General features: G+C 40.0%; 2 protein-coding genes across 14 annotated transcripts in view; one reads left to right on the top strand and one right to left on the bottom strand.

Annotated features, from left to right (window-relative positions):
- The window catches only part of ZNF568 (zinc finger protein 568), an 88960-nt gene extending 87139 nt beyond the window's left edge, over nucleotides 1-1821 (bottom strand). For 2 of the 10 annotated variants that reach the window (XM_035023635.1, XM_035023643.1), the window contains exons 1-2: nucleotides 1533-1617; nucleotides 176-242 (exon numbers count right to left, since the gene is read on the bottom strand). The gene's annotated coding sequence lies outside the window, so the exon portion shown is untranslated. Of the gene's footprint in view, nucleotides 1-175; nucleotides 243-1276; nucleotides 1364-1439; nucleotides 1618-1736 lie in introns of those variants that run through there. The other 8 variants (XM_035023645.1, XM_035023634.1, XM_035023636.1 and 5 more) reach the window with 7 other exon arrangements.
- On the top strand, nucleotides 1587-26451 carry ZNF829 (zinc finger protein 829). 4 transcript variants are annotated; one of them, XM_035023765.1, is made up of 5 exons: nucleotides 1595-1936; nucleotides 2644-2696; nucleotides 10334-10429; nucleotides 21017-21080; nucleotides 25273-26451. In XM_035023765.1, exon 5 carries the CDS (start codon nucleotides 25284-25286, stop codon nucleotides 26250-26252), a length of 969 nt encoding a protein of 322 aa, XP_034879656.1. In that variant the 5' UTR covers nucleotides 1595-1936; nucleotides 2644-2696; nucleotides 10334-10429; nucleotides 21017-21080; nucleotides 25273-25283; the 3' UTR covers nucleotides 26253-26451. The 4 variants fall into 4 exon arrangements, with proteins under 4 accessions (XP_034879655.1, XP_034879656.1, XP_034879653.1 ...); XM_035023762.1 differs by lacking the exon at nucleotides 21017-21080 and adding an exon at nucleotides 9908-10034; XM_035023763.1 differs by lacking the exons at nucleotides 1595-1936; nucleotides 21017-21080 and adding exons at nucleotides 1943-2030; nucleotides 9908-10034 and having other exon boundaries at nucleotides 25273-26252.
- The last annotated feature ends 502 nt before the right edge of the window (nucleotides 26452-26953 follow it).

Below are 26953 nucleotides of genomic sequence, written 5' to 3'. Positions count from 1 at the left end.
GAGTTCAAGTGTTGGGGTTTTATCAAGTATGCATGTTAAAAATTCAAGGAAAAGAACAGAAACCAAAGCAGTGGAGAAAGGGGAATAAGCTAAATCTGCACAATAAAAAAGCCATAGTAAATAGAAAACAAATTTATATCAGCAATCCCAATGAATGTAAATGAATTAAACTCACCTATTAAAATAACATTCAAACAGGATAAAAGGGTAAAAAGCCCAGCAATATACTCTTTACAAGAGACCTGAAGCATAAAAACATAAAAAGAAGGGGTTGGAAAATGAAATTCCTCGATAAAACAATAACAAACCCTGAAAAGGAATATTATCAGACAAAAGAGAACTTGGACCAAAAGGTGTTCACCAGGATAAAGAGGCATGTTTCCTAATGTGGTAGATTGAAATCTTGGTCCCAATTCTTCACTCCCCTCTAAACTATTAGTCACACTCTTTGCCATTAACTTTGCCTTGTCCTCCCACTTGGGTGTAATTAACATTAAGCTTAGCCATGTGGCTTGCGTTGGGTAATGTATTATTAGTATACTGAGGAGCAGAGGTTTTTAAGGTGTTTGTATGGTCTGTCTTGTGCTCTGGTGATCCACGATGAGAACAGGTCCTGGTAACCACTGTCTTCTTAGCCTGAGCAGCAGAAAGAACACCTGTGGAGGAGCAGATCTAAATCCATCCTGCAGGCTAGCTACTCAGTCAACCCCAGCCTAAATAAGCTGAACAGAGAACAAAGGAACAGGTGAACATGAGAATAAATGCTTGCTGTTATATGCCACTGACTTAGGGGTGGTTTGTTAGGCAGCATTACTATCCTGGCAATAGCTAAGTAATACATATAATAAAAGATGTGTGCCATATGATGTTGAGATAATGAATCCGGAAAAGATCGACAGGAAAACTGGAAAGCAACAGAAGAGAACCAAGAACTTCTAGGGGTAAAAAAAGGAAGCAAAGGAGACTAAGGAGTGGCCAAAGGGCAGGGAGGACTGCTTAAAACAAAAAAGCAAAATTTTATACAGATTTTTTTTCCCCAAGCAGTTATCAAGTATGACAAACACTATACAGAAGTCAACTCAAGACAAGAACCACTACACATATTACAAATACCTAACCACAGAACTTTCACAACCACACAAACACCATACAACCACACGCAACCAGACATCACCGTAACACAACACACCACAATCACACAGCCCATCACAATTAGTCTATCACCCTCACACGCAATCACGCACATCACTACTGTCACACACACACTGACTCCCACCCCAGTTTTTTGGTCCAACAATTCCAACCACTCTCCAGCAGCTTATTCCCACCCTGAGCATTTTACACCGCGGCCACTCCAGACTCTTCGGGCCTCCTCAGAGGCTCCGCCCCATCAGCCGCGCGACCGTGCAGCCCACACAGCTCAAGCCCCTCCCCCATACCCCGCTGCTGGGACGCGGTAGCGTCACCTGCCGGAAACGCCCGAATGCGCATTCAGCGCGCGGTTTCTGGGAGGATGGGTGAAGGCGACCTACAGAAAGACCCAGGCCAGGGGCCGGTAACACCGAACCATCCTTTCGCGCCCGCCTCCCAACGGACGTCCCTGAGCACAACAACACCGCCCAGAAGGCTTCGCGGCCCGATTCAACTTCCGGCCAGAAGGCTGTCTGCGTTTCCTGTGTGGGGAAGGGGCTGCGTCAGTCCCGCGCCGAAGGCCTGGCTGGTAGGTGCCAACCTACCGTGCCGCGCAACCCTGGGGCCTGGCTAGACGCTGAGAATTGCAGTTACAGTCGTTTCGGGAGGGTCCAGCCAGGACTCTGAGAGGAATTACGCGGGTGCCTCTCTGGACCACATTTCCCAGAGGGCTCGGTGGCCCGTCGCTCTTCTCGCAGGAACGCGAACGTTTCGTCACGCCTGGCGGGACCGTTAGATCCGTGAGGTGAGAGTCCGGCGGTCCCGGGGGAACCGGCTCAGTTGTGCACGTTGCGATGCCGGGAGACCCGAAAGGTGTAAATCGGGGAGCCCGGAGATAGGTATCGAGCTGGGTCATCCGGCCGGTGCGGGCGGAGCGGCTTGTAAAGGGGAGGTTGTGAGATTGTGTGTGAGAGAGACTGTGACATTGAGACCTGTGTGCGGATATCGGTTGCCTATCATTGTGGGGTTGTGACTGCGTGTGTCCTTATGGCTGTTGTGACCCCGCGACACTGGGGGGGTACCTGCGACTATACGAGAGTAACTAACTGTATGTGTTCGGTGGTGGGTATGTGATTGTACCTGTGTGGTTCTATGTGTGCCCGTGTGGAGTGCTTGTCGCATTGGTTTCAGTATGACCGTGCTCAAGGTATGGGGCACTATGTGTCTGGGTATGGGGTTCCTGTCATATGTAAGATTGTAACTCCAGAACTTTGTCCCCAGGGAACCTCTGTGAAATTTGGTCAGATTATAGTCCCTTGACAGCAGTGGCTTCCGCTTTTTCCTGACACACGGATTAGGCAGGATGCCCCATTCTCTGATCTCCATTCCCTGGTGTGGTGGGGACTGGGATTGGGACTGGAGGTGACTTCTGACCAGACCAGTTTGGGGGGGAAAGGAAAACATGGTGTTTTGCAATTACTTTTTCCTCTCCCCATTTCCGCCCTTCTCCAGGTGCAGAAGAGAAGGAAAGAATGCACAATGAACTTCTACAAGCAATGTCCAAGGTGTGTTGGGGTTTTCTCTTTGCTTTCTTTCTTCTGAAAGTTAAATGCTTAATAAAAATATGCCATTTAATTGTAGGTCCTTATAATTTCCCTATTAGAGGGAAGGGTAGTCCTGCCTGGCTGGTTTTAAAGCCCAACAGGACCCATATACCTATTGTTCACTTATTTGGAAAATGGCTCCACTTCTGTTTGTTGAGTTTTCTTCTTTTAAATGCAATATTAGGATTTAAATGCAATTATTAGGATTTTAAAATAAAAACATGGGGCGCCTGAGTGGCCCAGTGAGCTAAGGGACTGACTCTTGATCTGGGCTCAGGTCTTGATCTCAGGGTCCTGAGTTCAAGCCCCACATTGGGCTCCGTGCTGGGCATGGAGTCTGTGTAACATAATATAACATAACATATCATAACACATCATAACATACACAACACATAACATGCACAACACATAACACAACACATAACACAACAACACTAAATAAAATAAATAAAATAAAATAAAAATCACGATTATTTTAGAGATTTCAGAAACAGAATTACCAAGAAAAAATAAAATGTGATCACTCAAAAATAACTAATGTTAATATTTTGATTAATTTTTTTTTAAAGATTATTTGAGAGAAAGAGTGAGAGAGAGAGAGCACACAAAGCAGGGACAGAGGGAGAGGGAGAAGCAGGCTCCCCTGCTGAGCAGGGAGCCCAATGCAGGGCTTGATCCCAGGACCATAGGATTATGACCTGAGCCGAAGGCACACACTTAACCGACTGAGCCACAAGGCGCCCCTTGATTAATTTTTAATATTTTTCCAAAATCAAATTATACCTCATTTATCATATTATGTCCTACATTTTCACTAAAAAGTATTGTTCTCCTGTGTTGTCAAATGGTCTTTGTAGATACCATTTTTCAAAGATACATATTTCTTGGGGTGCCTGGCTGGCTTAGTTGGTTAAGCGACTGCCTTCAGCTCAGGTCATGATCCTGGAGTCCCAGGATCGAGTCCCACATCGGGCTTCCTGCTCAGCGGGGAGTCAGCTTCTCCCTCTGCCCCTCCCCTCTCTCATGCTCGCTCTCTCTTTCATTCTCTCTCTCTCTCTCAAATAAATAAAAATTTAAAAAAGATACATATTTCTTTGTATGAATGAGTTATGTTCTCTCCTTTTTTTCAAGTCAGTTGTGTCAGACTTTGAAATCTTTAAATATTTATTTATACAAACACACACACACACACACACACACACACAGGTTTGAAATTGGACTTCATGATTAATAATGAGATTGAACACAATTTCATATATTTATTGGTTATTAGGGTTTCTTCTTTTGTGACCTGCCTGTTCAAATCGTCTACCTTATTGCCCCTGGATTATCTCTTGTTGATTCATAGTTCTTTATATAATCTGGATATGGATCCTTCATTGATATTTTTCTACTGTTTAGATTGTTATATCATTTCCTTTAAGGTAGTTTTATGAATAGAAATCCTAACATTAACACAAAGTTATCAATTATTTTTTTTCTTTATGGTTGGTCCTTTTTGTATTTCTTTTGTTTTTGTTTTTGTTTTTAATAAATTTTATTTATTTATTTTTAAAGATTTTATTTATTTATTCATGAGAGACAGAGAGAGAGCGAGAGAGGCAGAGGGAGAAGCAGGCTACCAAGGAGCAGGGAGCCCGATGCGGGACTCGATCCCAGGACCCTGAGATCAAGCCCCATGTCGGGTTCCCTGCTCAGTGGGGAGTCTGCTTCTCCCTCTCCCTCTGCTCCTCCCCCTGCTCATGTGCACTCTCTCTCTCAAATAAATAAATAAAATCTTTAAAAAAAAATCCTTTCCTGTCCCAAGGTTATACAAATATTCTTCTATATTTATGCGTAAAGCTGTAAGTTTTGCTTTTTGGGGTTCTGGCTGGCCCAGTTGGTGGAGCATGTGACTTTTGATCTCAGGGTTATGAGTTCAAGCCCCACATTGGGTGTAGAGATTACTTAAAAATAAAATCTTAAAATAGAAAAGTTTTGCCTTTCCCATTTATATATTTAATCCACCTCTAACTAACTGGCTTTTGTGTATGATGTAAAGTGGGGCCCAAGGTTTTTCCCACTTATGAATTCCTCCCTAGCTTTCTCAGTACCATATATTAGTCCACTATGTTCCCATTTCATATATATCCAAATATATATAAATCCAGTGTCTGTATGTACGTGGGTATGTTTATGAGCTCTTTGTTCTGTTGTTCTATAACAGTATCACAGTCTTGATTCTAGCTTCGCTCTCCTTTAAAGGTATTTTGGCTTTTTTTCCTATGGCTGTTTTTAAGATTTTCTCCCAGTTTTTGGTTTTCTGTAATTTTAGTATAATATGTCTAAGTGTGTCTTTTAAAAATTTTATCTTCTTGGGATTTGTAGAGTTTTTTGAATTTGTAGAGAGGTGTTTTTTATTAGTTTAGGGAAGTCCTCAGCCATCTTCAAAGATTTCCTCTGCCTTATTCTCTCTCTCTCCTCTCCCTTCTCAGGCTCTAATTAAACACAGATTAGAATTTCTTATCATTACCCTTTTTTGTCTCTTAATCTTTTTGGTTTTTAGAGTTGATACACTAGGTGGGTCTACTCTCAATTTTTTAAATGTGGGTATTTGGTACAGAGGCAAAGGAAATCACATTAAGAATCAGTCACCCCAAATCTATTCAGCTTAAGACCTTTCTATCTGAGTTTTTTTAGAAGATGGCTGAGTATTTCCAATCCATTCTCCTGTCCCAAAACCCAGAGTATCTGGTTCTCCTCTCCCATCAGCCTCTAATTACACTTGCCATTTCTGTAGTGAAGATTGTTGCCCGATATTAACAGGAATAATGCTAGGGGTTTAGTGTAATATAATAGAAGATAAAAGAAATGCATTGAATTTTGTTCTCAGAAGCTAATCAGATGTTTGGGTTTTTTTTTTAAGATTTTGTTTTTAAGTAATCTCTACATCTAACATAGGGCTTGAAACTGCAAACCCCGAGATCAAGAGTTTCATGCTGTAGGGGCGCCTGGGTGGCTCAGTCGTTGAGCGTCTGCCTTCAGCTCGGGTCATGATCGCAGGGTCCTGGGATCGAGCCCCACATCAGGCTCCCTGCTCTGCGGGAAGCCTGCTTCTCCCTCTCCCACTTCCCCTGCTCGTGTTCCTTCTCTCGCTGTGTCTCTCTTTGTCAAATAAATAAATAAAATCTTTAAAAAAAAAAAAAAAAGGAGTTTCATGCTCTACCGACTGAGCCAGCCCGGCACCGCCCCCCTGCCCGTTTTTTAACCTAATGTTTAATGAGGAAATATTTGAAGCATTCCTAGTAAAGTCAGTAAAAAGACAAGAATAATCACCATCATCACCAGTGTTATTTAACATTGTTGCGTTGGTATTAACCAAAGCACTTAAACACTAACAAAGCACTTAGGTTTAAAAATTAGAAAAGAGGATATAAGATAATCATTTTGCAGATGATATGAATGTGTACCTGGAAAACCAAATCAACTTATAACTAGCACTTTGAAATAAGCAGGACTCCATAGGAAGCAAGCAAAATAAAATTTTTTTTCATAATTTCTACTTCAGCTCTCTCTGTGGGCTAGTCTCTATAATTGTTTTGATCACTCTTTGGTATCCTTTGGTTATTTTCAGTGATAAGGTCAGTCTCATTTTACTAATCTCCAGTTGTGTATAATAATATGTAAGCTTCATTTAAAGTCTTTTCTTTGAGGGGCACCTGGGTGGCTCAGTCGTTAAGCGTCTGCCTTTGGCTCAGGTCATGGTCCCAGGGTCCTGGGATCGAGCCCCGCATCGGGCTCCCTGCTCAGCGGGAAGCCTGCTTCTCCCTCCCCCACCCCCCCTGCTTGTGTTCCCTCTCTCGCTGTCTCTCTCTATCAAATAAATGAATAAAATCTAAAAAAAAAAAAAAGTATTTTCTTTGAGTTCAGGCTTGCTGTAAGCCAGAAACTTACAGTGTGAAAAGGGAGATACACTAAACTTCTTCGTTTCTTTAGCCTAAATTTCTTTTCTTCCACCCAATAGGCTGTGGCTCCTATAAGGTTGCAGCAGGTAGGAAAGAGGACGTAAGGAGAAAAGTCTTCCTTGACTGGTGCTGTTGTTTTGGTCTTGGTTTCTCTTGCTTTTATGGATGTTCAACACTGACTCATTTTCTTTTGGAGTCCTTTTGTAGGATTCTCAGAGAAGTCCCTGCTGGAAACCTCTACTTGTACTTCCCTGTGATATGGGCAACACATCTCCTTGAGATGGCTACTTATTTTTTTAAAGATTTTATTCATTTATTTTAGAGATAGAGGAAAGAACAGAGGGAGTGGGACAAGCCGACTTGATGCTGAGCACAGAGCCTGATGCAGGGTTCGATTCCACGACCCTGAGACCATGACCTGAGCTGAAGTCAAGAGTCAGGCGATTAACTGACTGAGCCACCCAGGTGCCCCTGAAATGTCTACTTATGATACCTCTCTTACACTGGGGATTCTGTGCTCTACTGCTTTGTTGGGAATCACATTGTCCCTCCATTGGGTCCACATCTGGTCCAAAAAGGGGACTGGATACCAGTTTCTGTTCCCTCTAAACTCCAGAAAACACAGCAAAAATTTTCCTAAACAATTTCATTACACTACTTTGGACCTTAGAGTCTAAGATGAAGAAATAACCTAATTTTTTCTATGGGATGGACAGTGTGTGTCATCTTTCAACAACCAATTTTTGGACACCAACTGAGTGTCCCTACAATTCAGTTCTGACACTAATTACCCAGAGTTAACACAGAGCCCCACAGGTTTAGGGGCTTAGCCTTACAAGACTACCCTATTTCAGACAGCAGCTCCAAGCCTAGGGTAGCCCCATGGCCCTGCACTTCTGCCCAGCAGACCACAAATTGAGGCATTCCCATGATCCCCACTCGGGTACAGTAATTGATTAGAATGATTCATAGACCTCAGGAAAGTACTACATATCTGATCACAGTTTTACTATAACGAATGCAATTCAGGAACAGCAAAATGGTAGAGCTGCATAGGGAAAGGTATGAGAGGGAAGACCATATCTGGAAAGGATCTTAAGGATTTTGCCTAACAAAATGGCTGAAGTGAAAGGTGTTTTTTTTTTTTTGTTTGTTTTTTTTAAGATTTTATTTATTCCATGTGAGACAGAGATAGAGAGAGAGAGAGAGAGCATGAGCAGGGGAGAGGCAGAGGGAGAGGGAGAAGCAGGCTCCCCGCTGAGCAGGGAGCCCAATGTGGGGCTCGATCCCAGAACCCTGGGACCATGACCTGAGCCGAAGGCAGACGCTTAACCATCTGAGCCACCCAGGCGCCCCCCACCCTTTTTTTTAAGATTTTGAAAGGTTTTTTTTCAGTAATGTTTATATTGTGGAAAATTCTGCCACCAGTAAAATTATAAAAGTTAAAGAATTTATGTTAATAGGGAATAATTCTTACAACAGTCATAAGAGAACTGTAATTTTCAAGAAATTTAAGTTATACTCTTGTCTAAGATGGTGATATTTTACTTATTTATTTTTCAAAGATTTATGTATTTGAGAGAGAGAGAGAGCACGAGCAGGAGGGACAGAGGGAGAGGGAGAGAGGATCTGAAGCAGACTCCGTTCTGCACAAGGAGCCCAGCGTGGGGCTCTGTCTCACAACCCCAAGATCATGACCTGAGCCAAAACCAAGAGTTAACTGACTTAACTGACTGTACCATTCAGGCACCCCAATGGTGATATTTTAAATTAATGTTTAACCAATTTTGTATTTAAAAAATTCAAGAAATTTTAGAAGACTTAATGAAAAATGGCGGGGCTTTGTCCCAGTACCTAATCCCACCCCCCTAGGTGGCTACCCTCAAATTTTTTTCAGTTTCTCTTGGCACTTTTCCTATATTTCTTTTTATTTTTTTTTTAATTTAATTTTTAAGTAATCTCTACAGACAATGTGGGGCTCAAATTCACAACCCTGAGATCAAGAAGTGCTCACTCCACACTGACTGAGCCAGCCAGGTGCCCTTTTTCCTATATTTCTTTTTTTTTTTTTAAGGTTTTATTTATTTGAGAGAGAGCACGAGTGGGGTTAGAGGCAGAGGGAGAGGAAGAGGGAGAAGCAGACTCCCCACTGAGCAGGGCATTCGATGTGGGCCTCGATCCCAGGACCCTGAGATCATGACCTGAGCTGAAGGTAGATACCTAACTGACTGAGCCACCCAGGTGCCCCTTTTTTCCTATATTTCTAATTCATATTCCTACATTGCTATTTTTTTTAAGATATGCTAGGCCAGAATTAATTTTCCTTTGTAATATTAAGGGAATCACTTTTTTTTTCTTACTTCAAGTGGTGCTGTTGAAAAGTCCACTGAGATTTTAATTCCTGAAAATTTTTATATGATCCATGTTTTCTTCCTGGAAGCTTTTAGAAAGTTCTATTTTTCCTTAATACTCTGAAATTTTACTCCAAAATGTATAATAAGATTTTTTTTTATAAGATTTTATTTATTTATTTGACAGAGAGGGAACACAAGCAGGGTGAGTAGGAGACGGAGAAGCAGGCTGCCTGCCGAGCAAGGAGCCCGATGTGGGGCTCGATCCCAGGACCCTGGGATCATGACCTGAGCCGAAGGCAGATGCTTAAAGACTGAGCCACCCAGGCGCCCCCCATAAGATTTTTTTTTTTTTAAAGATTTTATTCATTTATTTGACAGAGACATAGCAAGAGAGGGAACACAAGCAGGGGGAGTGAGAGAGGGAGAAGCAGGCCCCCTGCCGAGCCAGGAGCCCGATGTGGGGCCTGATCCCAGGACCCTGGGACCATGACCCAAGCCGAAGGCAGACGCTTAATAACTGAGCCACCCAGGCACCCCCCCCCCCCATAATATGTTTTTTTAAAGTACATCACATTGTTCTCTCTTCTGGGTCTTAAAAGGAAAATATGGGAACGGGGAAGGATTCACATATATGCACATTTCACTATAGCCAGGCATGGAGCATTGAGCTGTATGCTTGCTATTTTATGACATAGGAAATGTTTACTTGCATGTTCCTTGATGTATCCCTCTGTACACAAAAGATATGTCTTCTACTAATATAATAGAGTTCCAGCCCCTTCAATTTGCTTAATAAGCTCTACCACCATCTCTATTACCATCTTTTTTTTTTTTTTAATCTCCTTCCACTGTGAAAGCATGTTTGTTGTTTCAGGGGTCAATGATGTTCAGGGATGTATCTATAAACTTCTCTCAGGAGGAATGGGAATGCCTGGACTCGGGTCAGATGAATTTATACAAAGAAGTGATGTTGGAGAATTTCAGCAACCTGGTTTCAGTGGGTAAGGATAACTATCCCCCCAAATTCAGAGTCTACCGTTGGGAATGTCTCCTTTCTCCATTATGAATTATTTGTTTCAAGTAACCAGCTAAATTTCTGCTCCCTGTTCCTCAAGGAATGGTTTGAGTTGGAACAGAATGGACGTGTATGAAATGAGCAGCTCCAGTGGGTTGAAGCTTCATCTTCATCTTTTCTCTGGTCCTTCCTATAGTGGCATCATTTTCTTGGTCACCAAGGGACTGGATCTGATTTCTGGGACACCCACAGCGTAACAATGTCCATGTCTTTTTTTGTCATCAGGACTTTCCAATTCTAAGCCAGCTGTGATTTCCTTATTGGAACAAGGAAAAGAACCCTGGATGGTTGAAAGAGAGCTGACAAGAGGCCTTTGTTCAGGTGAGGAGATGATAGGTAATGATTTTGTCCATTTTTAATTGGGTTGTCTTTTTATTATTGAATTTCTGAGTTAATTATATATTCTAGATAGAAGTCTTATCAACTTTATGATTTGTGAGTATTTTTTCCCATTTAGTAGGTGTGTTTTCACTCTCTTGATTTTGTCCTTTGAAGCACAAGTTTTTAATTTTGACGAGATCCAGTTTATCTATTTTTTCTTTGGTTGCATGTGCTTTTGGTGTGAGCTCCTTTAAGTTATGACCCTTCATAATTAAGTTTATTAATACTTTCTGGAAGTAGGAAAATATTTCACACCCTATTATTAGGTAAAAGTTTTTTTGTCAGTTACATCTCAAAAAAAAAGCTTCAAGATAAAACAACAAAAAAAGCTTTTCTCAACTGTAGGTACAACTTTAGTTTTACAATTTAGCCATAAGATAGAATAAACAAAGAACTAAAGAACTCACCAATGCAGATCTCCCAAGATTTTTTTTTCCTTTCCAGGAGGCACAAAATATTATAAACAGACCCACAGGGAAGATAACAATCCAGATTCTCTGTCATCTCACTTAACAGAGAATGAAGGGATCCCCAGATAACTGGAACAGATTTCTATTATCCCTATAGAAATTACCACAAAATCAGATTCCTAATCACTATAACTTACCAGCCTTGCACAAACCAGAACCAAAACTATACTTAGCCCAAAAACAAAACCCAGGATGTGTGTTATAACTGTTACTCTCCATAGCAATTTTTTGTTCTTTGTGTAGTTACTTTATAGATTTTTCAAGTAGATTGTGTTGCTATTGTGAGCATCTACAGTTTTCTAATTGGTATTGTTGGTACAGAGAAATACTATTAGCTTTTTTTTTAACATGGGAAAAAAAGAGTTTAATTTTATTAGTTATCAGGGAAATACAAATTGAAAATGCAGTGGGATACCATTATGTCACCTGTAATGTGGGCAAAAATTTAAGTCTGACATTAGAAAGAATAAATGAGAATGTGGAGCAGCACCCTCAAGCTGCTGGTAGCGTGTAAATTCTTACAACTGCTTTTTATTCTTTCTTTCTTTTTAAATTTAATTGTGAGGGGCACCTGGATGGCTCAGTTGGTTGAGCGTCTGCCTTTGGCTCAGGTCATGATCTCAGGATCCTGGGATCAAGCCTCATGTCCAGCTCCCTGCTCGGTGGGGAGTCTGCTTCTCCTTCTGCCCCTCCCCCCTGCTCATACTCATTGTCCCTCTCTCTTTCAAATAAATAACATCTTTATGGATGTGAGGGCGATCTGGCTGCGACATCTGTCACCCCATTGATCGCCAGGGTTGATTCGGCTGATCTGGCTGGCTAGGCGGGTGTCCCCTTCCTCCCTCACCGCTCCATGTGCGTCCCTCCCGAAGCTGCGCGCTCGGTTGAAGAGGACGACCTTCCCCAATAGAGGAGGACCGTTCTTCGGTCAAGGGTATACGAGTAGCTGCGCTCCCCTGCTAGAACCTCCAAACAAGCTCTCTCAAATAAATAACATCTTTAAAAAAATTTAAGTGTGATAAGATCATTTAACATGAGATCTACCCTCAAGAGATTTTTAAGTGTATACTACAATATTGTTAACTTTAGGCACAGTATTGTATAGCAGATCTCTAGCAATTATTTGCCTTGCATAATTAAAGCTTTATACTAGTTGATTAGCAACTGCTCGTTTCCCTATAACCCCAGCCTTTGGTGACTACTCTTGCTTCTATGAGTTTTGCTCTTTTTAGATATCTCATATAAGTCAAATAATGCTGTCTTTGTCCTGTAACTGGCTTATTTCATGTAGGTTAGTGTCTTCTAGTTTCATCCATGTTATCACATATGGTAGGATTTCCTTCTTTTTTAAAGCTGAATAGTATTCCATTCTAAGTATATACCACATTTTCTTTATCCACAGACTCATCCATCTGTGAATTTGGGTTGTTTTCATATCTTGACTATTATGAGTAGTACTGCAGGGAACAAATGAGTGCTAATATCTCCTCAAGATCCTGATTTCAATTCTTTTGTATAAATACCGAGAAGTGGGATTCATGGATCATATAATTTCTGTTGTTAATTTTTTAGGAACCTCTCCATACTGTTTTCCATGGCTGCACCATTTTGCATTTCCACCAGTAGTGTACAGGAGTTCCAATATCTTTCTTTCTTTCTTTTTATTTATTTATTTATTAAAGATTTTATTTATTTATTTGACAGAGAGAGAGAGAGCACAAGTAGGCAGAGAGGCAGGCAGAGGGAGAGGGAGAAGCAGACACTCCACTAAGCAGGGAGCCTGACGTGGGGCTCGATCCCAGGACCCTGGGATCATGACCTGAGCCGAAGGCAGCCGCTTAACCGACTGAGCCACCCAGGCGCCCCTCTTTTTTTTTTTTTTTTTAAGATTTTGTTTATTTATTTGAGAGAGAGAGAGACAGAGAGCACAAGCAGGGGGAGAGGGAGAAGCAGACTCCCTGCCGAGCTGGGAGCCTGACATGGGGCTCCATCCCAGGACCCTGGGATCATGACCGGAGCTGAAGGCAGACAATAAACCATCTGAGCCACCCAGGTGCCCCAAGAGTTCCAATTTCTTTGCATCCTCACCAACATTTGTTACTTGTCTTGTTTGTTTGTTTGTTTTAATGACAGCCATCCTAAAAGCAATAGGCAATGTTTCTTCATGGTTTTGATTTAGGTTTCTGTAATGATTAGAGATTTTGAGCATTTTTCATACTGCTTGGCCATTTGTACATTTTCTTTGGAAAAACGTCTACTCACACTCTTATTCATTTTTTAATCAGGTTATTAGTTCTTTTGCTTACATATTTTAGAAATTAACCACTATCAGATACATGGTTGGCAAATATTTTCTCCTGTTCCATAAGTTGCCTTTTCACTCTTTTGTTTCCTTTACTGTGCATAAGCTTTTAAATTTGATGTAGTCCTGTATGTCTGTTTTGCTTTTGGTGTCATATCCTGAAATCATCACTAAGACCAGTGTCACGAAACTTTTCCCCTATGTGAAGCTTTACAGTCAGGTCTCATGTTTAAGTCTTTAATGCATTTTGAGGTAATTTTTCTGTATGGTATAAGATAAGGGTCAAATTTCTTTCTTTTGCATGTGGATGTTCAGTTTTCCCGTCATCGTTTGTTAAACAGACTTTCCCTTCTCTGTTATAGTTTTGGCACCTTTGTTGCATATTAATTGACTGTGTATACGTGAATTTATTTGTTTTCTTCTGTTCTATTAACTTATGTGTATGTCTTTATGCTAGTACCATTCTGGTTTTTTTTTTTTTTAAGATTTTATTTATTTATTTGACAAAGAGAGACACAGCGAGAGAGGGAACACAAGCAGAGGGAGTGGGAGAGGGAGAAGCAGGCTTCCCGCTGAGCAGGGAGCCTGATGCGGGGCTCGATTCCAGGACCCTAGGATCATGACCTGAGCCGAAGGCAGACGCTTAACGACTGAGCCACCCAGGCGCCCAGTACCATTCTGTTTTTTGTTTTTTTTTAAAGATTTTATGTATTTATTTGACAGAGAGACACACAGCGAGAGAGGGAACACAAGCAGGGGGAGTGGGAGAGGGAGAAGCAGGCTCCCCCGACGCGGGACTCGATCCCAGGACTCTGGGATCATGACCTGAGCTGAAGGCAGTTGCTTAACCAACTGAGCCACCCAGGCGCCCACCATTCTGTTTTAATTACCGCAGCTTTATGATATATTTTGGGATCAGGAAATGTGAAGCCTCCAGCTTTGTTGTACTTTCTAAAGATTATTTTGGCTCATTGGATTGTTTTTTCTATTTCTATAGAAAATGCCATTGGGATTTTGATAGGGATTGCATTGAATCAGTAGATTGTTTTGGGAATATGGACATTTTTACAATATTCTTCCAATCCATGAGCACAGAATATCTTTCCATCATCTTGTGTATCTTTAATTTCTTCCATCAGTGTTTTGCAGTTTTCATTGTACAAGTCTCTTACCTCGTTGGTTATGTGTTTTCCTAGGTATTTTGTGGATACAAAAAATACAAAAATTTTCCTTTTGATGCTATTATAAATGGGATTGTTTTTCTAATTTCTTTTTCAGGTTATTGTTAGTATAAAGAAACACAACTAATTTTTGTATATTGATTTTGTATTCTGCAACTGCAAACTGAAAACCTAATTTAATGGTTTGTAAGTTCTAACAGTTTTTACATGAAGTCTTTAGAGTTTTCTGTATACCAGATGTAGAAGTGGCAAGAGTGGGCATTTTTCCTTCATGATCTTAGAGGGAAAGCTTTGAGTTTTTTTCTTTGATATTAGCTGTGGGCTTTTTATATGTGGCCTTTATTATGTTGAGGTAATATCTATGTTATTAGTTTGTTGAGAGCTTTTCATCATGAAAAGGTGTTGAATTTTATCAAATGCTTTTTCTGCATCTGTTGAGATGATCATATAATTTTTATCTTTCATTCTTTTTTTAAGATTATTTATTTATTAAAAAATTTTTTTTATTATGTTAATCCCCATACATTACATCATTAGTTTTAGATGTAGTGTTCCATGATTCATTGTTTGTGCATAACACCCAGTGCTCCATGCAGAATGTGCCCTCCTCAATACCCATCACCAGGCTAACCCATCCTCCAACCCCCCTCCGCTCTAGAACCCTCAGTTTGTTTTTCAGAGTCCATCGTCTCTCATGGTTCGTCTACCCCTCCGATTTCCCCCCCTTCATTCTTCCCCTCCTGCTACCTTCTTCTTCTTCTTCTTTTTTTTTTTTTTTCTTAACATATATTGCATTATTTGTTTCAGAGGTACAGATCTGAGATTCAATAGTTTTGCACAATTCACAGCGCTTACCAGAGCACATACCCTCCCCAGTGTCTTATCACCCAGTCACCCCATCCCTCCCACCCCACTCCCCACTCCAGCAACCCTCAGTTTGTTTCCTGCGATTAAGAATTCCTCATGTCAGTGAGGTCATATGATACATGTCTTTCTCTGTTTGACTTATTTCGCTCAACATTATACCCTCCAGTTCCATCCACGTCGTTGCAAATGGCAAGATCTCATTCCTTTTGATGGCTGCATAATATTCCATTGTATATATATACCACATCTTCTTTATCCATTCATCTGTCGATGGACATCTTGGCTCTTTCCACAGTTTGGCTATTGTGGACATTGCTGCTATAAACATCAGGGTGCACGTACCCTTTCGGATACCTACTTTTGTATCTTTGGGGTAAATACCCAGTAGTGCAATTACTGGATCATATGGTAGCTCTATTTTCAACTTTTTGAGGAAGCTCCATATTGTTTTCCAGAGGGGCTGCACCAGCTTGCATTCCCACCAACAGTGTAGGAGGGTTCCCCTTTCTCCGCATCCCCGCCAACATCTGTCATTTCCTGACTTGTTAATTTTAGCCATTCTGACTGGTGTGAGGTGGTATCTCACTGAGGTTTTGATTTGGATTTCCCTGATGCCGAGCGATGTTGAGCACTTTTTCACATGTCTGTTGGCCATTTGGATGTCTTCTTTGGAAAAATGTCTGCTCATGTCTTCTGCCCATTTCTTGATTGGATTCTTTGTTCTTTGGGTGTTGAGTTTGATGAGTTCTTTATAGATTTTGGATACCAGTGCTTTATCTGATACGTCATTTGCAAATATCTTCTCCCATTCTGTCGGTTGCCTTTTGGTTTTGTTGACTGTTTCCTTTGCTTTGCAAAAGCTTTTTATCTTGATGAAGTCCCAATAGTTCATTTTTGCCCTTGCTTCCCTTGCCTTTGGTGATGTTTCTAGGAAGAAGTTGCTTCGGCTGAGGTCAAAGAGGTTGCTGCCTGTGTTCTCCTTTAGGATTTTGATGGACTCCTTTCTCACAAGATTTTTTATTTATTTGAGAGAGAAAGAGAGAGCACAAGTGGAGGGAGAGGGAGAGAGAAAGCAGACTCCCCACTGAGCGCGGGGCCGAACATGGGGCTCGATCCCAGGACCCTGAGATCATGACCTGAACCAAAGTTAGACACTTAACCTACTGAGCCACCCAGGTGCTCCAATCTTTCATTCTCTTAATGTGGTGTATCACATTAATTGATTTTTGTATATTGGATTATCTTTGCATCCCAGGGATAAATTCCATTTGGTCATGGTATATGATCCTTTTCATGTGCTGTTGAATTTGGTTTACTAGTATTTTGTGGAGAGTTTTGCATCAATATTCATTACGGAATTGACCTGTTGTTTTCTTTTTTATGGTGTCTTTGGCTTTGGCATGAGGGTAATGAGTTTGAATGTGTTCCCTTCTTTTCAGTTTTTTGGAAGAGTTTTAGGATTAGCAACCCTCTTCCACCCCCAGATTGGCAGTATTATTATTTGAATGTTCGGTAGACTTCACCAATGAAGCCATCTGGTCCTGGGCTTTTCTTTATTGAGAGTTTTTGTGTGTGTTTTTTTTTTTAAGATTTTATTTATTTATTTGAGAGAGAGAGCATGGGGGGAGGCAGAGGGAGAAGCAGACTCCCAGCTGAGCAGGGAGCCTGACATGGGGCTCAATCCCAGGACCCCAGGATCATGACCGGAGCCGAAGGCAGACGATTAACTGACTGAGCCACCCAGGCGTCCCATGTTGAGAGATTTTTTATTGTGAGTTAATGTCCTTACTAGGTTATAGTCTATTCAGACTTCCTGTTTCTTCATGATTCAGCCTTGGTAGGTTACATATTTCTAGGACTTTATCTATTTCTTCCAGGTTATCCACTTTCATGGTGTATAATTGTTCATATTAGCCTCTTGATGATCCTCTTCATTTCTGTAACATCAGTTATAGTGTCTCTTCATTTTTTATTTTGAGTTTCCTCTTTTTTTCTTACTCTAACTAAAAGTTTATCAATTTTTTTCAGTAAACCAACTGTGAGTTTCATTGATTTTTTTCCTGTTACTTTTCTATTCTATTTTGTTTATATCTGCTCTAATCTTTATTATTTCCTTCCTTATGCCAACTTTGGGTTTAGTTTGTTTCTTGAGGTGTAAGGTCATATATTTGTGATTTTTCTTCTTTTTTAATGTAGGAACTTCCCTCTTTGTACTGCTTTTTCTTCATCTCATAAGTACGTTTTGTTTGTCTCAAGATATTTTCTAATTCTATTTCCAATTTCTCTCTTTTTGACCAATTGCTTATTCAAAAGTGTATTGTTTAATTTCAACATATTTGTGAATTTTCCAGTTTTCATTCTGCTGTTGATTTCTAGCTTCATTCACTGTGGTCAGAAAAGATACTTGGTATGATTTCATTCTTCTTAATAAATTTCTTGAAAGACTTGTTTTGTGACCTAATATATGATCTGTTCTGGAGAATATTCCATGTGTGTTTGATAAGAATGTATCCTGCTACTACTGAGTGAAATGTTCTATATAGGTCTGTTAGGTCCATTTGATCTATGGTAGTATTCAAGTCACTGTTCATTTTCTGTCTGGTGGTTTTATCTATTATTGCAAGTAGGCCATTGAAGTGTCCAATTATTTTTGTCTGTGTCTCACTTTAGTTTTGTCCGTGTTTGCTTTATATATGTAAGTGCTCTGATGTTGGGTGTGTATATATTTATAATTGCTGTATCTTCCTGGTGAGTTGACCTTTTTATCATTATATAATGTCCTTCTGCGTCTCTTGTGACTGTTTTTTACTTAAAGCCTGTTTTGTCAGATATAAGTATAGCCACCCTAGCTGTCTTTAGGTTACCATTTACATGGAATATCTTTTTCCATCTCTTCACTTTTAGCCGCTATGTGTGTCCTTAAATCTAAAGTGGGTCTCTTGAGGACGGCATATTGTTGGATCTTGTTTTATCCATTCAGCCACTTTGGGAAGTTTAATCCACTACGTTTAAAGTTACTACTGATAGGAAAGGATTTACTGTTGCTATTTGTCGTTTTTATGTTCTTTTTTTTTTTAAGATTTTATTTATTTATTTGACAGAGAGAGACACAGCGAGAGAGGGAACACAAGCAGGGGGAGTGGGAGAGGGAGAAGCAGGCTTCCCGCTGAGCAGGGAGCCCGATGCGGGGCTCCATCCCAGGACCCTGGGATCATGACCCGAGCCGAAGGCAGACGCTTAACGACTGAGCCACCCAGGCACCCCTGTTTTTTTCTGTTCTTGTAGTTCTTTTGTCCTTTTTTCTTTTCTTCCTTTTTGTTTCTTTGATTTTTTTTTTGTATTGATATGCTTTGAATCCTTTCTATTTTTCTTTTTTATAATCTCTATAAGTATTTTCTTTGTGGATATCCTGGGGCTTTCATAAAATATCTTGTAACAATATGTTTTAAGCTGAGAACTTAATTTCAATCACATACAAAAACACTTCTTATTCCCCCATATATTGTTACTGATGCTGTAATTTAATCTATTCATAGTGTATCCATTAACGTATTTTTATGTGTAGTTATTTATAATCCTTTTGCCTTTTCACTTTTATACTAGAATTAAAAGTAATTTACCCTCCAGTGTTACAGTATTACAGTATTCTATGTTTGTCTATATATTTGCCTTTGCAAACAGGATTTTATACTTTTTTTATTCCCTTATGTTGCTGTTTATCATCCTTTCGTTTTAGGTTGAAAAACTTTCTTTAGGCAGGTCTAGTGGTGATGAACTCCCTCAGGTTTTGTTTGTCTGGGAAAAGTCTCTCTCCTTTGTTCATGAAGAACAGCTTTTCTGGGTATAATGTTCTTGAGTGGCAAGTTTTTTTCTTTCACCACTTGGAATATATCATCATGCTCCCTTCCAGCCTTCAGAATTTTGCTGAATAATCTGTTCATAGTCCTGTGGGTGTTCCCTAGTACGTGACAATTTGTCATCTCTTGATGCTTTCAAAATTCTCTTTTCCTTTGAAGTTTTTATTTATTTTTTTAGTAATCTCTACCCCCAACATGGGTCTTAAACTCACAACCCCAAGATCAAGAGTTGCACACTCTTCCAGCTGAGCCAGACAATCAACCCTCTTTGCCTTTGACTATTGACAAAGACATTCTAATGATGTCTCAGTGTGGATTTCTTTGTGTACATCTTTTTTGGAATACTTTGGCTTCCTGAGTCTGGACATCCGTTTCCTTACCCAGATTTGGGGAGTTTTCATCCATTACTAATTTGAGTAAGTTTTCTTGTTCTTTCTGTCTTCTACCTCTAACTCCCATAACGTGTATATTGGACCATTCCGTGGTATCTCATAAGAACCTTAAGCTTTCTTCACTCTTTTTTATTCTCTTTTCTTTTTGTTCCTTTGATTGGGTTATTTCAAAAGACCTGTCTTTGAGTTCACTGATTCTTTCTTCTCCTTGCTCTAGTCTGTTGAATGTTGAATCCATTTATTGAAATTTTCAGTTCGGTTATTGCATTCATCAGCTCCAAGATTTCTTTTTTTTTTTTTTCCTAAATTTTCTGTCTCATGGTTGGAATTCTCACTTTCCTCATGCATTGTTCTCCTGAGCTCATTGAGCATGTTTATGATGGTTATTTAAAATTCTGTCAGGTAATTCCTCTACCTACATTTCATTAGGGTAATTTTCTGGAGCTTTATTTTGTTTCTTTGTTTGGATTATGTTTCTCCACTTCTTCATTTTCTTCTCTTGATTCTTTGTGTTGGTATCTACATGTTAAAAAAAAATGCCACTTGTCCCGTTCATTATGGATTAGCCTCGTAGAAGAGAAGACCTTCACCAGTCAGAGCTTCTGTGAGCCTCTCAAACGTTCATGCTAGTCTAAACCACTGTCTTTATTAATGACTTCCAGGTGTTTAGAGTATGCCAAGTCCCATCAATGCTCTGAAACAAGCACCAATGCCTCATGTAGCTCCTGAAGAAATTAGAACATTGGATGTGTGGTCCAGTTTCTTTTCCTTTCCAGAGAGAATGTGGGAGCTGGCGTGTTTTGCCTGCCAGCTCTGCTCTAGAATGGGGAAAAGGGCTATGTCAAGTGTTTGCATGCTAGTTTGAATCACCTTCACCTTCTTTTTTCTCTGTGGCTCCCAGGTATCTAGAATATGCCAGGGCCCTCCAGGGCTCCAAGATAGAAGCCAGTCTCTCAAGTAATCCCCAGAAAAGTTGACACATTTGATGCACTCTTTCCCCCCATAGGAAGAAACTGGGAGCTGGGGTTTTTCTCCCACTTGCTGTAAGAGCTATGGTGCCTTCATGCTAGTTAAAATATGCCTTTGTTTTCTGTAGTCCTTGGGGGTCCAGTGTATGCCAGGTCCTGAAATAGTGAGATAGAAGCCAGTCCCTTGGGTAGCTTCCAAAGAAGTTAGAAAATTGGATGCATGGTCCAACTCTTTTCATCCTCAAGGAGATGGTGCGAGTTGGAGGTGGAGTTTTCCACCCATTCATTCTGCACTAGGCCAGGAGGAGGAGCTATGGTGAGTTTGTGTGCTAGTTCAAACTACCTTCTTTGTTCTTGGTGGCCCTCAGGTATCTTGAATCTGCTGGGTTCCAACAGCACTCTGAGACTGTTGAGACAGGTGCCAGTCCCTTAGGCAAACCCCAGAAAAGTTGGAATGTTTGACACACAGTCCACCTCTTTCCTTCTCCAGGGAGAAGCTGGGAGCTGAAGTTTTCCTCCCACTCACTCTGCACTGAGCAGAGAAAGGAGCTGTGGTGAGTGCCTGCATGCTAGTTCAAACCAGTGCTTTTGTTCTCTGTAGTCCCCAGGGGCCTAAGGTACGCCAGGTCTAATCAAGCCTCCAAGACGTCAGTTAGGCAGCCCTCAGAAAAGTTGAGACATTAGATATACACTCCAACTTCTTTTGTATTCAGGGAGAAGCTGATATTTCCTCCCAGTCGTATGGCACTATGCCAGGAATGGGGATCATGGTGAGAAGGTGTCTCCAGTTTTCCTACTAGTTTTGATATAGCTGGCTCCACCCTTGCCTAGAATGTAGGATTCTCTTAACGAGTTTCTAGATTTCTCACACAGGGAATTGATCCATGTATTGCTGTTGAGTTGATGTGTTTGTGGGAGTCAGGAGAATCTAGCACTTACTATTCCACCATCTTGCTAATGTTACTCAAAATATTACTAATTTTTGTAAGTTGATCTTTAACTTCGAAGTCCAACAAATTTACTGAAGTTAATTTTTTATTCTCTTTGTTTTTCTAGTTTGATCATTATATTATCTGCATACTGTTAGATTTATCTCTTCCCTTACAATCCTCATACTTGTTATTTCCTTGCTTATAATGGTAGCCAGGACTGTCTTAATTGGTAACATTGGTAATGGGCATCCATTTCTTTTTCCCCATCTTATAGGGAGCATATCTAAAATTCTTCACTTAACTACAGTTTTTGCTGTAGTTCTGATAACTTTTACCAAGTTTCAGCTATTTGCAGTGCTCCTTTGCTCGAGTTATCATAAATAGGTGCTGGCCACATTCTACAGTTTTTCTGTATCTGTCAAGATGATCATGGTAGTTGTGGTCTTATTTCAACAACAGTTATACCCTCGGATGTGTGGCCATTTTGGCCTGTGAGTTCATGTTCCCAAGAGGATATCAATCACTGTCTGGCAGTGTGTCTGGGGAAGGGCCAAGAGATAGATCCAGGTCTGTGTTCCTCCAGGTAGATTTAAGAAATGGGAGGAGATGAGCTCAAAATGACGAGCCCTGAGACCTAAGGATTCACCTCTGATAACTTTTATTTGCTATTGCTCTACCAGGTAATTCTTCTCATCAGGGTTTGATCTTTCAACATTTACAAAGCAGCAGCATCTACAGGAGTATGCCTTTCCTTTTTGTAATCCACCAACTCTAGGGGTTTTAATAGCTGAGAAGGTAGAGCAGATGCCTGAGAGCAGGTGGTCAGCCATATTCTTCTGTCCAGCAGGACTTTTTCTTTACCATTAGGTTATCCTACTTACTCAGCTGCTTGAGCAGTTGCCACCAATTTCTGTGGTAAACGCACAGGCCACAGGGGTCCCAAGGCATTTCAGGGAAAGGCTAAATCAGAGTTTAAAGACTTTACTACCAGGACAGCCTCTCCTTGCCTTCTGTTACCATCTCTCCAGGCAAGTAGCCTCCACCCTCAAATACACACAAGTTTGTACCAGTCTTCAATCTCCCTAGAATATTTCACAGTTTGCATCAGTTCCATATAAAACCAAATTCTCTATAATTTCTCCAGGGCCAATTGAGAAACGAAGCCAGAATTTTGTGCACATTCCAAGTTTAGACAGGAACTTTTGGGGTTTTTAAAAATATTTTTTTTCATTATTGTATTTTCAGTTTCTAAGAACTTTGTTTGTGTGTGTTTTCTTAGTGTTCCTTTATTTAGCATCTTCTGCCTGTTTAATTGTTAGCTCTCTGAGGTTATTCCTTACATGTTTTGACATTTTCTTCTGTTCCTTGCATTGATTGTTTCTTTCACAGGTACTTTTTTCTCTTTTGGGCTCTTCATGTTAAAAAACATTTCTCAAATGTCTGATAAACAATGGCTTACTGATCATTTTTAAGTGTGAGATACTAAAAAGATGATTGGAACTTCTGTGTAGTAGGGATTGAGTCTTGTTTACTTTATGATGATCTGGTTGGGTTAATATACTGAGGACAGCCCACTTTTGGTAACTTGGTCTTTTCTCTTACACATAATCTTCCTGTGAGAAGAGACCTTTACTTTCATTCCTAATTGAGGGAGTTAAGTTATTATCAGTGTTCTGGGGGCTAAATTGGGATGAAATCAACAGGGTTATTTCAGTATTGTGGCCTGCACAAATTTTCTGACAACAAATGGATGTCTTACACTTTAACTTAATTCTGACACTACCTGGAGTTAACATCAGATTCCACAAGTTAAAGGGCAAGGTGCCCACCAGTTCAGATACTGGTTGCAACCAGGATCCCCAGGCTACACGTATATCTGTCTGGCTGACTAAATTTAGAGTTTCACACACCCCCTCAGGTTTGATAATTCATAGAATAACTCACAAAACTAAAAAACAAAAAGAACAACTCATAAAACTCATGAAAAGCACTGTACTTATGATTGCCATTTTATATAAAGGATACAATGAAATGTTAGCTGAAGACATACACAGGGCAAGGTCTAGGAGGTACCAAGCACAGGAAATTCTACACCCATGAAATCAAGGTGTGTCACCCTCCAAGTACATCATATAGTTACCAACCAGGAAGCTTACCCCAGTCCTTGCCCTGAGTTTTTTTAATTGGGGTTTGATTATGTAGTCAATGAGTGACCAGACCCTCCCTTGAAGCTAAGTGCCCACTGTGAATCATCTCATTAGGAAAACTCAGGTATGATCAAAAGGAGCTTGTGAATAACAAAAGACTCTCCAGTCAGGAAATTCCAGTGGTTTGTGAAACTCTGTGCCAGGAACCAGGAACAAAGACCAAATATATTCTTTATTTTATCACAAGTATATATATTTTTTGTTAATCTTTTGTTCTCAGTTCAGTACCCATAACCACAGCTATGCCTGATGTTCCTGAATCCAGATTCCCTCTGGTTCCATTTTTCTGTATTTCTAGTTTTCTGTGAGAATAGGGAAGTATAATCCCGTATGGGATAGGGGAAAGGATCCTAGGGGTCTCACTACTAATACAAACTTGAATTCATTCTTTAGCTTTCAGTATTCTCTGTATCCCACTATTAGAAATGCCTGATGCCTTCAATTCTTCTGCATTTTCAGGGATCTGCACTATCAGTGCTGTTGAATTCATCCACTACAGGCTCAGTTTGGCTTCTCTGGTCTGCACACTCATTTATTGGCTTTTTAGCTTTCAGATTTTACTGCTACTGTCTCTTCTCCACTATTCATTGTCCCAGTGAGGTTTTTCTTTCCTCTTGTTAGGCTTCTACTGTAATTTTCCTATGGATTAATGAACAAGCAATGGAAAACTCACAGGTTTTTCTGTCATTTTTAACAGAAATTGTTCCCCTTTTTAATTAAAAGTACAGTTCACACTCTTTACAGATTCCATATGTATGAATTCACCTACTTGCTAAAATTTGTAAACTCAGAATCAATACTTGCAGTGCTTTCATGGCATGCATGAAATGACAAAACATGCAGAATGATAAAAAAATGTGGACATGGAGCACCTCTCTTCTCAGAGTATATTTCATTCTTACTCTCTTCTTTCTCTTATTCAAGCTGCCTCCTTTCTTAGTCATTGCCATGAGAGAGATTCCATTGCTCTCTCTCCCAAAGTCAGCATCAGAGAATTCCAAGGCAAACTATTTTCAGTGAACCCCCAGTATATCAGGCTCTATCCATAGAATTACCTGAAACCATTCTTGCCAGTTTCATTCAGCACCTTAGACTAGGGTATCCCCCAATGTGGATTTGCCAACAGTACACCCTTTGCACAGTCTTACACTGCACGCCCCCATTTATACATTTCAATACATTTATTCCTCAGTAGTCTTTTTACGTAGGTCAATTACCCACAAATTATAAGACATACAATATGATGCTGTGTGTGAGGGTATATGCTTATAAACATGTATATATGGTTAGAATCACTATAAAATATGGAGGGTACCCCTGAATAGGGTGTATTTATGGAAGTTTCAGGTGATTCTGGTTCATATCAGAATTTCAGGATAGAGAGGTCATTTATTTCCCTAATCACCCTCTTGAATTTCCTCTCTTGGCTCTCCTCAATGTCCATGCTTTTGTTATCAGTTTTGAAAATTGCTTAGCCATATTTGAGAACTGTTTAAGCATTTACTTTCCCAGATATTATTTTCACCTTAATCTTTTTTTCTTTTTTAGAAGTTTTAATCTCTCCCAAGATAGGAAAAATGAACACATGCATTTTTATTTTCTTTCAGATCTGGAATCTATGTGTGAGACCAAGATATTATCCCTAAAGAAGAGACATTTTAGTCAAGTAATATTTACCCATGAAGACATGCCCACTTTTATTCAGCCCACATTTCTTACCCCACATCAAAAAACTGTTAATGAAGAGAAACCCTGTGAATGTAAGATATGTGGAAAGGCCTTTAATCAGAACTCACAATTTATTCAACATCAGAGAACTCATTCTGCTGAAAAAAGCTATGAATGTAAGGAGTGTGGGAAGTCCTTTAGCCGTGGCTCACTTGTTACTCGACATCAGAGGATTCACACTGGTGAAAAACCCTATGAATGTAAGGAATGTGGCAAGGCTTTTAGTTGTAGTTCATATTTTTCTCAACATCAGAGGATTCACACTGGTGAGAAACCCTATGAATGTAAGGAATGTGGAAAAGCCTTTAATTATTGCTCAAACCTCAATGATCATCAGAGAATTCACACTGGTGAGAAACCCTATGAATGTAAAGTATGTGGAAAAGCCTTTACTAAGAGTTCTCAACTTTTTCCACATCTGAGAATTCATACTGGTGAGAAACCTTATGAATGTAAGGAATGTGGGAAAGCCTTTACTCAACACTCAAGGCTTATTCAACATCAAAGAATGCATACTGGTGAGAAACCTTATGAATGTAAGGAATGTGGGAAGGCCTTTAGTAGTGCCTCAACACTTACTAACCATCACAGAATTCATGCAGGCAAGAAACTCTATGAATGTAAGGAATGTGGAAAGTCCTTTATTCAGAGCTCAGAACTTATTCAACATCAGAGAATCCATACAGATGAAAAACCTTATGAATGTAATGAATGTGGGAGGGCTTTTAATAAAGGCTCAAACCTAACTAGACATCAAAGAATTCACACTGGTGAGAAACCCTATGACTGTAAGGAATGTGGAAAGGCCTTTGGTAGTCGCTCTGACCTTATTCGTCATGAAGGAATTCATACTGGGTGAAAGATAAGCCCTGTTGATAATCTTTATAATAATATCTTAAAAACAGGTAATGGGAAAAAAAATAAAGCAGTGTAGTAGTTTTTTAGGCTACTGTAACAAAGTACCAAAGTACCAAAATTGAGTGACTTAAAACAACAGAAATGTATTCTCTCACAGTTTTGGAGCTTTGAAATCCAAAATTAAAGTTGTTGGTAACGTTGATTCCTTCTGAGGACTCTGAGGAAGAATCTGTTCCATGTCTTTCTCCTGGTTTCTGGTAACAGCAATCTTTGACATTCCTTGTCTTGTAAATGCATCACTCCATGCTCTGCCTCCCTCTTTACATTGCATTCTCCCTGTGTATATGTGTCTCTGTCTTGTATAAGAGGAGACTCTTATACAGGACATCAGTCATACTGGATTAAGGCTCACCCTGATGACCTTATCTTGATTACATCTGCAAAGACCTTATTTCCATGTAGGATCACAATTGCAGGTGCCAGAGGTTAGGGCTTCAACATAGTTTAACCCATAACACTGTTAACATTGTTTTTCTAACATTTTTGTACTTTTCTTTTATACATAATTTGTTGAATGTATTTCAAAATGTAAATTCAAGGTTTAAGTTAAACCTCCCTTCCCTTCAAAAAAGATTCTGTCCCAAACTACTTCTTAAATAATTCTTTCCTCCCCATTGTTTTATGCTACTTCTTGGTTATATG

The sequence above is a fragment of the Mirounga leonina genome, unplaced genomic scaffold (assembly GCF_011800145.1).
Source record: "Mirounga leonina isolate KUSES-001 unplaced genomic scaffold, KU_Mleo_1.0 Mir_177, whole genome shotgun sequence".
In the NCBI taxonomy this organism is placed as follows: domain Eukaryota; kingdom Metazoa; phylum Chordata; class Mammalia; order Carnivora; family Phocidae; genus Mirounga; species Mirounga leonina.
This window is presented reverse-complemented; position numbering and strand designations above follow the sequence as displayed.